General features: G+C 39.0%; 2 protein-coding genes across 2 annotated transcripts; both read left to right on the forward strand.

Moving 5' to 3' along the window:
- Positions 1-699: 699 nt before the first annotated feature.
- GCK72_007911 (uncharacterized protein) lies at positions 700-4,043 on the forward strand (the record flags this gene model as incomplete). The annotated part of the gene is made up of 4 exons (XM_053726531.1): positions 700-785; positions 1,796-2,300; positions 3,691-3,818; positions 3,866-4,043. 4 exons carry the CDS (start codon positions 700-702, stop codon positions 4,041-4,043), a joined length of 897 nt encoding a protein of 298 aa, XP_053590725.1.
- Positions 4,044-4,646: 603 nt separating this feature from the next.
- GCK72_007912 (uncharacterized protein) lies at positions 4,647-6,811 on the forward strand (the record flags this gene model as incomplete). The annotated part of the gene is made up of 4 exons (XM_003097461.2): positions 4,647-4,850; positions 5,163-6,137; positions 6,183-6,566; positions 6,617-6,811. The coding sequence occupies 4 exons, from the start codon at positions 4,647-4,649 to the stop codon at positions 6,809-6,811; spliced, it is 1,758 nt and encodes a 585-aa protein (XP_003097509.2).
- Between the last annotated feature and the right edge of the window lie 5,096 nt (positions 6,812-11,907).

Below are 11,907 nucleotides of genomic sequence, written 5' to 3' on the forward strand. Positions count from 1 at the left end.
ACAGTTGCGATTTCTGTTCGTTTTCAGTTGAATTGAAATTTCATCTAGATAAACCAAAACTTCAGAAAACCATCAGACAGTTTACTCCATTGCTTTATTTCGATACTTCCGTAGCTCACAATAGTGGACAAATCATACAGTATTGTTCAACAAATGAGCAAAATCTCATTATAATGTACTGTAATTAGATAAGAATTGGAAAAGGAAAACGTTAAAATAATAATGAATAGTTCAAAATCGATTATTTCGACGAATAATTGTGACACTAAAGTCATCACGTTCTCCACTCTCCGATAGCAGACGTAATGATACACCTTTCAATGATTGAAAAAAAGATGCTAGTGTTGATAAATATTAACTATTCTAGTAAGTTCTTTTCTCTCTCTTCCAGCATTCTCATTATCTATTTGACTACAAACTGTTGTCCCCTTGAGTATAAACTGTTGTCCCATTGAGTATAAACTGTTGTCCCCTTGAGTATAAACTGTTGTCCCCTTGAGTATAAACTGTTGTCCCCTTGAGAATTTTTCATTGTCCCCTTGAGTATAACTTGGGGCCCCCTCCAATCCAACAACTTAGTGTCCCTTTGAGCATGTGTCCCTCTGAGACTTTGTCCCTTTGAGCATCAACTACGTACCCCCAAGAGTAAATGTCCCCTTTGTCCCCTTGAGCATTGTACCCCCTGGAGCATAGACCCAAATGAAGAATATAGTGTTTTCAAGAAACAAACCACTATCTTATGATGCTTCGAAGGCAGTGGTTAAATCATTGAATTTGGAGATAAGGTGAGGTTTTGAAATCTGTAATTAAAAATCAACGATAGCGGAGAATTGCTGATATTTAACATTTAATTTTATCAACATCCGCTCTTACAAGGGAAGTTCCTGACGAGACGGGTTGAACTTTTTCTATAAAATGGACCATAGATACTTTCGACCCTGCTGATTCCAAATCTGCAAAAAAAAAATCAGCAAAATGCTCACGTGGACCAAGTTATAAGCCGTCAAACTGGGAATTGAGGAGGTACACTTTTCGGTACGCGCGGAAATAGCTTTTAATAGTGAAAATTTGACGGCTCATAACTCGGTCCACGTGAGCATTTAGCTGATTTTTTTGCAGTTCTGGAATCAGCAAAGTATTTGAGGTCCAATTTATAGAAAAAGTTCAGCCCGCCTCGCCATGAACTTCCCTTGTTAATTGTTTCCCTTTTGGTGTATGTGGAATACGTCTTAGAAATGAAATTGTAGTTGTGTCCTCTGGAACGAGTCAAAACCCAAATGAAACAAGTGAAGAACTAGAATCACGATGAATTTTCTTAGTCATGGTGATTGCTTAGGCTCTGGGACGTTTCAAAACCATACTTTTCAAAAAGAGATGCTTTGAAATCATGACATTTCAACAAGTAAGGCATCGAAACATACTTGTTTAACGGGCCGACCCGGGCCGGCGCGTAACTCGCTTGAAACTCAATATTATGCGCTGAAAAATATACCAAAATGTAGATCTAGATTACTTTTTTGGCCATTTTCGCGTTTTTTTGGCACTTTTCCCGGCCCGCGGCACATTAACAGAAAGCCATCCGGCCCGTAGTAGGTCACGGACACAGAACTCATCTAAATCTACATTTTCGTATGTTTTTCAGCTCATAATATTGAGTTTGAAGCGAGTTACGAGCCGGCCCGTGTTGCCCCGGTTTGCGGGTATGCATCGAAATGTAATAGTTTCGACACGTCCCAATGACAGCCAAAACCTAGAACATCCAGAGTAATCTTCTAACATTTCATTATCGTTCCAGAGAGCAAATCCACCACCGTATTCCTTCCCTTCATACCATCAACTGTCTCTTCCCTTTTGAGCTCGAAAAAGTGAAAATCTCCAACGATACTCTCGTAATCAACAATAGAAAATGGACCGTTGGGAGGAGAATCCAGAGAGAAAATGAAATGGAGCCTGTGATAGATGAAACGGAAGTTTCAATCAGTCTTGGAGAGCAACGTGCACCAACTCGTCGATTAAATCAATCGCCTGATGACGTCTTCGAACAACTATTCGACGCCTACATCAGAAATGGGACAGTTGTCAGAGGAACGCTTACCCTTGTTGGTATACCAGCGTTTTTGAAGAAGAAAAATTCAGATGAGTTGAAGATAAAAGTGGCAAATTTGGAGTTGCCGACTCAGAGAGGTTCTACGGAGAATTACGAACAACTGAGAAGATTCATTGATTTGAAGGCGTTGAGAAGTGTGATGATAGAACATTTAGCAGCGAATAATATTTCGAGTATGCTCGAGAAGCCAGAGGTGAGTAATGTCACTTTGAAACTGTTGGAGCATTCTTTTGCATACTTGTCAGCCGGGCCGAAACGGGACGACACGGGCCGGCGCGTAACTTGCGTTAAACTCAATATTATGGGATGAAAAATATACTAAAATGTAGATCTCGACGAGTTCTATGTCTGTAACCTACTACGGGCCGGATGGCTATTAGTTAATGTGCCGCGGGCCGCGCTAGAATGGCCTTTTTTGCCCATTTTCGCGTTTTTGGCACTTTTTCCTGGCCCGCGGCGCATTATTGAATAGACATCCGGCCCGTAGTAGGTCACGGACATAGAACTCGTCGAGATCTACATTTTTGTATATTTTTCAGCTCATAATATTCATTTTGACGCGAGTTACGCGCTGGCCCATGTCGGCCCGTTTCAGCCCGGTTTGCAATTACGTTCTTTTGTAGATCAAAACCTGCGAAAAACTCACATTAACATTGTTATCCCCATCGATTGATCCACTTTTCCGCCTTAGAAACCAACACCTCTGGCTACACAACTCTCGACTTTCAATTGATGATTTGGACAAACTGGTGGAGGTAAACAATTACGGCTCAATAGGCAAAGAATGGTCCCTCAAAATTGATATCTCTCTGGGAGATACAATAAATTCTTCTGTTTCATTGTCATACTTGGAGAAAAAAAGGGGGCGAGCAGCGAAATTTTAATCAGGAATGAATGTAGCAGAGTTGAGCGGAATTCCGACTTCTGACTTCCGACTTCCGACTGTTTTTCACTTCCGACTTCCGGCTTCCGACTTCCGTTTTGAAAAATTTACTTCCGACTTCCGTTTTCGGATGCTTACTTCCGACTTCCGTCATTCCATAACGATGGAATTTCCGAAAAGTATATTTTGCAGAAATACAAGGAAAAATGTTCTAAAAGGACAGAAAATAGGCTTTTCTTCAGCCAAAAACTAATTTTCCACTGATTTTCGCGAATTTTATGAACTTTTTCCAGGAGTTTTTGAATCTTTGCGAAAAAATCTACTTCCGACTTCCAACTTCCGACTTCCGGGCGTTTTTTCACTTCCGACTTACGGCTTCCGACTTCCGTTTTCAAAAGTTTACTTCCAGCATCCGACTTCCGACTTCCGGATTAGAAATTTTACTTCCGACTTCCGACTTCCGTTTTAGAAAAAATCACTTCCGCGCAACTCTGGAATGTAGTGACAGTGTGAATCATCAAGTGGCCCCGGGCCCTTCATGAGCGTAGGTAAAAAGGGACGTGAAAATTAGTTTTGCTGAAATATTTTAAAAGTTTGGACCATTCTTTGCGGTTGGGACCATTCTTTGCGGTTGGGACCATTCTTTGCCTATTAAGCCACAATCACTTAACGAAGAAAAACAACGAAAATTGTGTTTCAGAACTGGATTATAACTGGCCGTGAGATAGGGACACGTTTCAGTTTGTATCAGACACAGTACGTAGACGTTGATTCAATTTTTGAGCGTTTAAAGCAGCGATTTGGAGCGATTGAGTCAAAACATCCAGAGTAAGTTATTTGTCCGATTGATTCCGAATGATCAATCATTCTTTCAGACATCACTACTACACTGACGGCGTCACTATTAAAATGGGGGATGATAGACGTCTGGTGATATTTGCTGAGTATGTGGGTGATAGTGAAGTATCTTATCCCTTCAATCATGATCCATGGGTGTTTGAAATGGAGATTATGGCAAGTGCATCTGCAACTGGCATTGTGGGAAGTGACTGAATTCTACATCTCGATTTAAGTTTTCTGCAATTGCTATTTATATATTATTTAATTCGGTTAAAAAATTTGGATTTTCAGTGTAAAAAATTGTCAAAAATCGACTTGAATATTGTTATTTTTGAGACAAAATACCTATTTTCAATGTAAATCGCTGTAAAATGGTGATTTTGGTGTTAAAAATACACAAAATTTCGTTCAGAAGCACGAAAAGTGTATTTTTCTGTAATTTCTGTCTATATTTATGAAAAAACAGCAAACAATCTTATTTTTTCGTACCGCCCGTATCATTTCTAGATTCATAGCAATTTGTGTTTTGGAGAAACTACAGTACTCCGAATTTTGGATGAGTTACTGTAATTAATGATCACTGATCACCTTCTGATGTTTGATGCATCAAAATCTTAAAATTTCAGTTTCGGTTTCCAGATTCACATTCTCAAAACTATTCCGTGTTCCCATTCCCATCTCCGCTTTTCGGTGTTTCTCATCTTTTCCATGCCGTCACCTCTTTCCCCATCCCCCAGTCACCAGTCCTCCTCATTCCTTCCTCCAGACGCCCGTCCCGATCGGTGACTCTGGAAATTTCCTGGAAATTTTCTGGAAATGCGTTGGAATATTCTTCTCCTCTTTTTCGCCCTTCTCGGGCCCTCATATTCTGCTCCAACCGACCCTCAACCGGAAAAACGTGTCACTCCCGACAGAATCTGCTTCACTGAGCCAGCACATCACTGCTCGACGGCTTTGGAGACATCTAGAAACTCCAAAACGGTTTTGACTGGAAATTCGAATAATTGTGCTGATGTCAAGGTGAGTTAGAGGGATTTGACACGTTTTTCATAGCAAAAATTGAGCTCAGCACGTCAAGAGCTTTCAAATGAGCAAAACCCATATCGATGGGTTTTGCTCAACTTTTATTTTGGACCGCGCCGCGACCGCAACGCGACCGCAACGCGACCGCAACGCGTGGTCGAAAAATTGAAAATCTCCAAACACAGGCAATATGTAGCTCATTTCAAAGCTCTCAACCTCAGAAACTCAAATCTCCCGTTTTGAAACGTTCCTGACCCCTATTTCCCCTCAAAATCTCTATTTTTCCGCCAAAACCCCCTCAACTTTCAGAAATTCTGTACCCCGAACGTGGCTGCCTGCTACATTGGCAACTCTTCTGAAATTCTGGATACTTGTGGTGTCCAAATTGGTCATGATAGTGTTGGAATTGATCAATTGTCGACTACAAGTGTTTCAACTCGTGCAACTTTCCCCACAACTCCTGCAACAATTTCAACAACTCGCCCACCTGTTGAAACAACTGCAACTCCTATTTCAACAACTCCCGCAACTTTGGCTACAATTCCCGAAACTGTTGCCACAACTCGTCCATCAGTTGTTACAACTCCCGCAACTCTTGCAACAACTCCTGCAACAATTGCTACAACTCACGCGCCAGTTGTCACAACTCATGTCACGGTTCCAACAACTCCCACAACTGTGCCAACAATAACAGTTGCAACAACTCCAATTCCAACAACAACAACCCCGATTCCAACAACAACAACCCCGATTCCAACAACAACAACCCCGATTCCAACAACAACAAAAACTACAACAACAACTACAACAACAACTCCGATTCCAACAACAACAACAACCACACCAATTCCAACAACAACAACTCCAATTCCAACAACAACAACTCCAATTCCAACAACAACAACTCCAATTCCAACAACAACAACCCCGATTCCAACAACAACAACCCCGATTCCAACGACAACAACAACAACAACACCAATCCCAACCACAACAACAACCACAACAACTCCTATTCCAACAACAACAACACCGATTCCAACAACAACTCGTCCACCAATTGTTACAACTCCTCCTGCAACTATTCCACCAGTTGTTACAACTCCCGCAACTTTTGCTACAACTCCAGCCACCGTTGCTACAACTCCCGCACCAAGCTGCGCCCAAAAACTCGGAATCATCAAAAATCGAAATGTGGTCAATCAAGAATGCCATCGTAAAATTTTCGGCAAGAGTTCTCAACATAAAGCTCTTGAAACTGTGTTCCAACTTTCGCTCTCTAACGTGAGTTTTCCCACTATTCACTGGTCAAAATCAAACATTTTTCAGGATTCTGAAATCGACTATATTTTTTGTAACATTACATACAGATTCGGCTGGTCCATGAGTAAAGGTTTCGCTGACATTAAGGCTGTATGCGGTATAGCCGAGAGAGATCGAGTGTTGAAGATATTCTATGAGTTGAGAGATTGTATGGATTGCAACAAATTTGGTTTCCCACTGGTTGTCGATATTAATCCTTCTTCTGATATATATTTGGGATCTACTGTTGCCACAACTCGTCAGCCAGTTGGAGCAACTCCAAGCTGCGTCAAAAAACTTGGAATTGTCAATAATGAAAGTGTGTTCAATCAAGAGTGCCTTGGTAAATGGTCTGGCGTTCCAGAAATCTATAAACTAATTGTAGAGATGTTCCAAGAGTTGACCGCTGAAGTGAGTTTTTCCCACCGCTTTTTCTGATAAAAAAATCAAACATTTTTCAGTCTTCGGCCGTCAACTATTCTATTTGTAATAAAACGCACATCGCCAGTTTCGGCCTGTCTCTGCAGTTCGCCAGAATTAAGAATGCATGCGGTATAGCCGAGAGAGATCGAGTTCTGAACAAATTCTATGAGATAATAAATTGTATGGATTGTAACAAATTTGGTCTCCCAGTGGTTATCGATCTGAATCCTTAATTCTCTTTGGAGAAAATGAATTTGGGAGATGAATAAATGTTAACAAGCAATTAAATTTATTTTCAAGTGTTTAGAAGTGAAGCCTCAGGAAAAAAATCTACTTTTCATTTATTCAAATGGAAGCAGATGGTGGGAATGGGAACTCGGAATAGTGATGAGAATGTGAATTTGGAAATCGAAACTGAAATTTTAAGACTTTGATACATCAAACATCAGAAGGTGATTAGTGATCATTAATTACAGTAATTAATCTAAAACTCGGAGTACTGTAGTTTCTCCAAAACACAAATCACTATGAATCTAGAAATGATACGGGCGGTACGAAAAAAATAAGATTTTTTGCTGTTTTTTTTTCATAAATATCGAGAGAAATTACAGAAGAATACATTATGAAAAATTTTGCTGCTTCTTAGCGCAATTTTGTGTATTTTTGACACCAAAATCACGATTTTTCAGCGATTTACATTGAAAATAGGTATTCTGTCTCAAAAATGACAAAATTCGATGGTTTTATCCGATTTTTGTCAATTTGTTCCTTGAAAGTTTTATTTTTCATGCTGAAATCATCCGAATTCCAACTGTTTTCACCAACTCCCCAAAGTATCACTGTCGGCGTACCAAACGAGCAGTGGAACGTGCGTGGTTTCTAGAAAGATGAGGTTATGAAAGCTTTTACTTTTTCTAGATCTTTACTATTAACAAACGCAAACGGCTGTATGTTTGTGTGTCTGTCGCCGATCCTACCGCCCTTCCTACTGAACCGATTTTCTTCAAATTTGGACCAAAAGATCAGAAATTTTCTCTTAATGATGTCCGTCTATTTTTTTAGTTAGAATAGGTCTCGACTAGGTCACTAGGTGAAAAAACGTGGTTTTCAAGCCTTTCAGTAGCTTTTGTTTCCGAAATAGGGAAATAGGAGTTCACGGGGGAGATAATTATAGAACATTTTCATTCTTCAAATGAATTCATTTCTTTAAATTTTCAACACGGGTGGTGTAGAAAAAGAGGTTGAGCAGCCGTTAGGCTGCGTTAACCGACTGGTTGATATTCACTTGCAATAGTGCTGTATTATAGCTACACTGTCATTAGATTGACGATGTGTCTAGCTAGGCTCCATTTTCCTGCTAGATTGACCCAGCATCTAGTTATATTAATATCGATTTGCCTGAGAAGCAGTCTTTCAAACGATCCATGGCGGCTTCGACTCCGTAGATGATAATCTTAGCATTTTCAACGATTGCGAAAATACATAGACGTAATGCATTGAAATTATAACGAAATGAATCTTCTGGTTTTGTTCTCTGGTTTACATTATCGATCTATTTTTATTGGGATTTATAAAAAAGCAAGTAGTAAAACAGCATGCAAATCCAATTATGAAAATCAAATGAATTCATGAGCCTATTCACAAGGTTGCCAAAAAAAACAAAAGGCGATTTATTGCTAATAGTAGCTAGTAGTAAAATATAGTTTTATACAGGCCAATCCACTTGCAATCACTTCCATTTTTAGTGCTGGGCTGTACCTACTTCTAATCAGATGTTGACCTTGATACAAGACTAGATCCCGATTATTGTCCATTTTAATACCGATTCCTGGCTTATCGGTTAAGTCACTGAAATAGGGAGCTCACTGGGTAACAGCGATGAACCTCAAATTCAATCTCGTAAATCGACACCGAGAGAGATGCGTTGCGTGCGCGTCGCGGCTCCTTTGATAGTGATAAGCCGCGAAGCTCGTTTTTCTTTGAAAAATCTCAATTTTCTTCGTTTTTTGCTGTTTAAAATTAATTTTTTTTTTTTTTTTTTTCTTGGTTTTTCGTTCGAAATAATATTACAGAAGCGAAAAAATATGTTTTCAGCCATCAAATGCAGCAAAAATGGACAAAATCATCATACAAGTCGAGGCGAAATTTTCAGGTTATTTTTTCCACGTATAACTTCCGATTGGTCAGTTTTCCCGTAGTTTCATGAATAAAACTTTCAGGTTTCTTCTTCTACGCCTTATCTTTCTACTGAAATTGTAAATCTTCGGCGCAACTTCACTTCAACAACGCTTCTTCAAATTTTAATGTAAATTATTAACAATTTTTCAAATTTTGCTTTGCTTTTTTTCCTTTATAATAAAAAATTGTTGTTGCTCGAAAGTTTTTTGTTGTAAATGTCACCAATTGTGAGTATTCTCATAGTTTTCCTTGTCTGAAATCTCTTAAAATGCTCTGTCGCATTTTTTAGTGTCTATTTATAAAAAATAGTGTTTTCTGAAACAGGAAAATGTAATTCTAGTTGATTTTGACTATTTTCTTTAAAAAAAAAATTTTCTATTATGTTTTCAGTGGAAAAAGCATATTTCTCATAGGGTCCAGCGCCGTCCGCCGCGTCGCGGCTTATTCCGTTCGAGGCGACGCGTCTCTCGTATCAACGGAGCGCGTTTTCGCGAGGTTCATCGCTGTTACCCAGTGGGAGCTTATTGACTTTCAAAGCTGAAATAAAGAAACTAACCATTGAATTTCAACGGGAAAAGTGTCTTGCAGTTCCAAAGAATTGAACATGTCGTTTGCATCAGTTTCATATGAGTATAAACAGAAACGTGTGCCGATTGGTCGATCGGAGGTTTTCCAGTTCTGAAATTCAAAATGTATATATGTCTCAGACTTATGTTTGATGTATTCACCTCAATCAACATACGAAGATCATTGACGCTGAAATTATTATCATATAATAGCAGAGTTTGATTTCTGAGACCGGTGTAATAGTTGATGGGTGGAGTTTCAGAAACTATTAAGAACAAGTCGAGACTCTTGCAGTTGATAATCTGAGAAAAGGTTTTGAAAATTTATTTTAAGACAATAATGGACCTACCGCTGGCTTCTCCAGCATTCCGAAGCACTCTCCTCCTTCATTGTCTTCATTTACGATTGAAAGATGAATATATTCCAAATTGTCCAAATTCACAAATCGAATAAAGGAATCAAACTCGTCGACTATCTCAAGTGTCATCCAAATTTTCGAGATGTTCAATTTCAAACCGTCTGGGTCTTCTCTTTTACACAAAAAATTAGGAACACCAGATAAATTCAAGCCTTGGATAGTGGAACCATTTTTGAGGTAGACATTAAACAATTTCTCATATGCCTCATCACAAGATTTGTTCACATGCAAATCTCGAGAACGTTTTCCAGTATCAAGATCAACAATCGAGATAGTTGTCTGATTTGGATCAACATCATCTGGATTCGATTGTTCTGGCTTTTTGTGAAAAACCCAGAGTTTTCCGTTAATTTGTAATGAATAATTCGGTGTGATCTCCACATGTTCGATGGTATATGGAAGAAGGGAATTGATGGTACGGAGGCTCGGAAGATTGATGTGGATTTCTCGTCTGAAACACTAACTTTCTTTAATTTTTTCACTTTTATGCGGTGAAAAACATTATTTTAATGATGTAAATCGGTATTAACACTGCTTTTTCAAGAACGTCCAAAAATGCCTATAAAATTGCCAAACGAACTTTTTTCTTTAATTTTGAAACTTTTTTTGTTTGTTTAGTCATGTTTGATGTTTGGCGATGTTTCGTGACAGTGTCTATAAAAATTAGCAAGAATTGTGTATTTTCGATTCAAAATCATGTTAAAACATTTTTTACTTCAAAAAGCTGGGTTGTAGAGCTATTTTCAAATTATTCTTAGAAAACTATGCAAAAAATAGAGCCTAAATTATACAAATGTACCTTTTTTCGACGCTCATTGACTTGATAACCGATTTCAAGGCATCATACGACAGCGGTTTGCTTCTTGGCGGAATAGGACCCTCCATTTCGTTTCTTATCTGAATATTTGTGAATTAAATGAATAAAACATTAAAATTTCACGAAAAATCACGAAAAATGATAAAACACTGATAAACGAAAGAATAGCAAACAAAATGATTTATTTTCAAATGAGCAAGAGGGACGGAGCATTGTCTGCGTCTCCTACAGAGGCTCACTCTCTCATTGGCACTTGAGGGTGTTTGACTAGCGCCCCGAGCCAAACGGTTCGCTCCGTCAGCAAGTTTTACATTCAAAAGGAGGTCAAGATATCGTGTGTTTAGTGATGTCTTTTTAACAGCAAAAATCAACACAATTTATGATTTTTTAATTAAAAAACGAGAAAAACTGCGGACAGCGCTATACATATATTCATAGAAAACCACGTTTTTCTATTCCAATTGATGGGAATGCTAAGATAATAATCGACGAAGTCTCAACTCGTTCAAAAGACCGTTTTGAGCTGGTAATGTCAGGAAAAGTTAATTTAGGAGAGTAGTCTGGAGTGATGGGAATAGTTTCTGGAGTGATGGGAATAGAAAAATGTTCGGCGGGAGGTGGCATGAAAAAAATAGAGACGGCAAGGCGTGAATGTGGGAGAGATTCATATTTATGGCTCGGAATCCCCAATCTTATTCTCCGATCCACTTGCAACCACTTCCATCTTCAGCGCCGGGCGGTACAAACTTCCAATCCGATGTCTACCATGAGACAAGACCAGATCTCGATTATCGTCCATTTTCATACCGATTCCAGTGTAGTTGGTTGAGTCACTAAAGTAGAGAAGTTATTGATTTTCAAAGCTGAAATAAAAGAAGAATGGGGATTCCGAGCCAGATGTTTCTGCCTAATTTTTTTTTTATTTCTCAAATTTTTGTAGTACTGGACTCCGTGCGGTGATGTGGATTCTGAAGCAAATAGTCTTTAAAGAATTAAAAAGAAGTACAACTAACCTTTTAGACGCCTCCAAATGTTCCAGTACACATCGTAGACTTTGATAGGAGAGTTCTGTAACCATTGAGGAGAGCAGAATGATCCGAATACAGGGGGATTAGAAAAGGTTTGGTAGGTAGATTTGCCACGTCATCAGATCTGCCAATGCGCAAATAAACTGTTGCTACGTCATCATGACTAATTACTCATCGATGGTAGCGACGACGTGGCAGATAGCATCTGACCTCTCCCCTCTTTCTGTCTACCAAACCCTTTTTTTCATCTTTCACTTTGTCCGTGTCGCTCTCCTCGATGGTTACAGGACTCTCCTACCCAGTCTACGCTGTGTACAGGAA

Source organism: Caenorhabditis remanei, chromosome II, assembly GCF_010183535.1.
Source record: "Caenorhabditis remanei strain PX506 chromosome II, whole genome shotgun sequence".
NCBI lineage: Eukaryota > Metazoa > Nematoda > Chromadorea > Rhabditida > Rhabditidae > Caenorhabditis > Caenorhabditis remanei.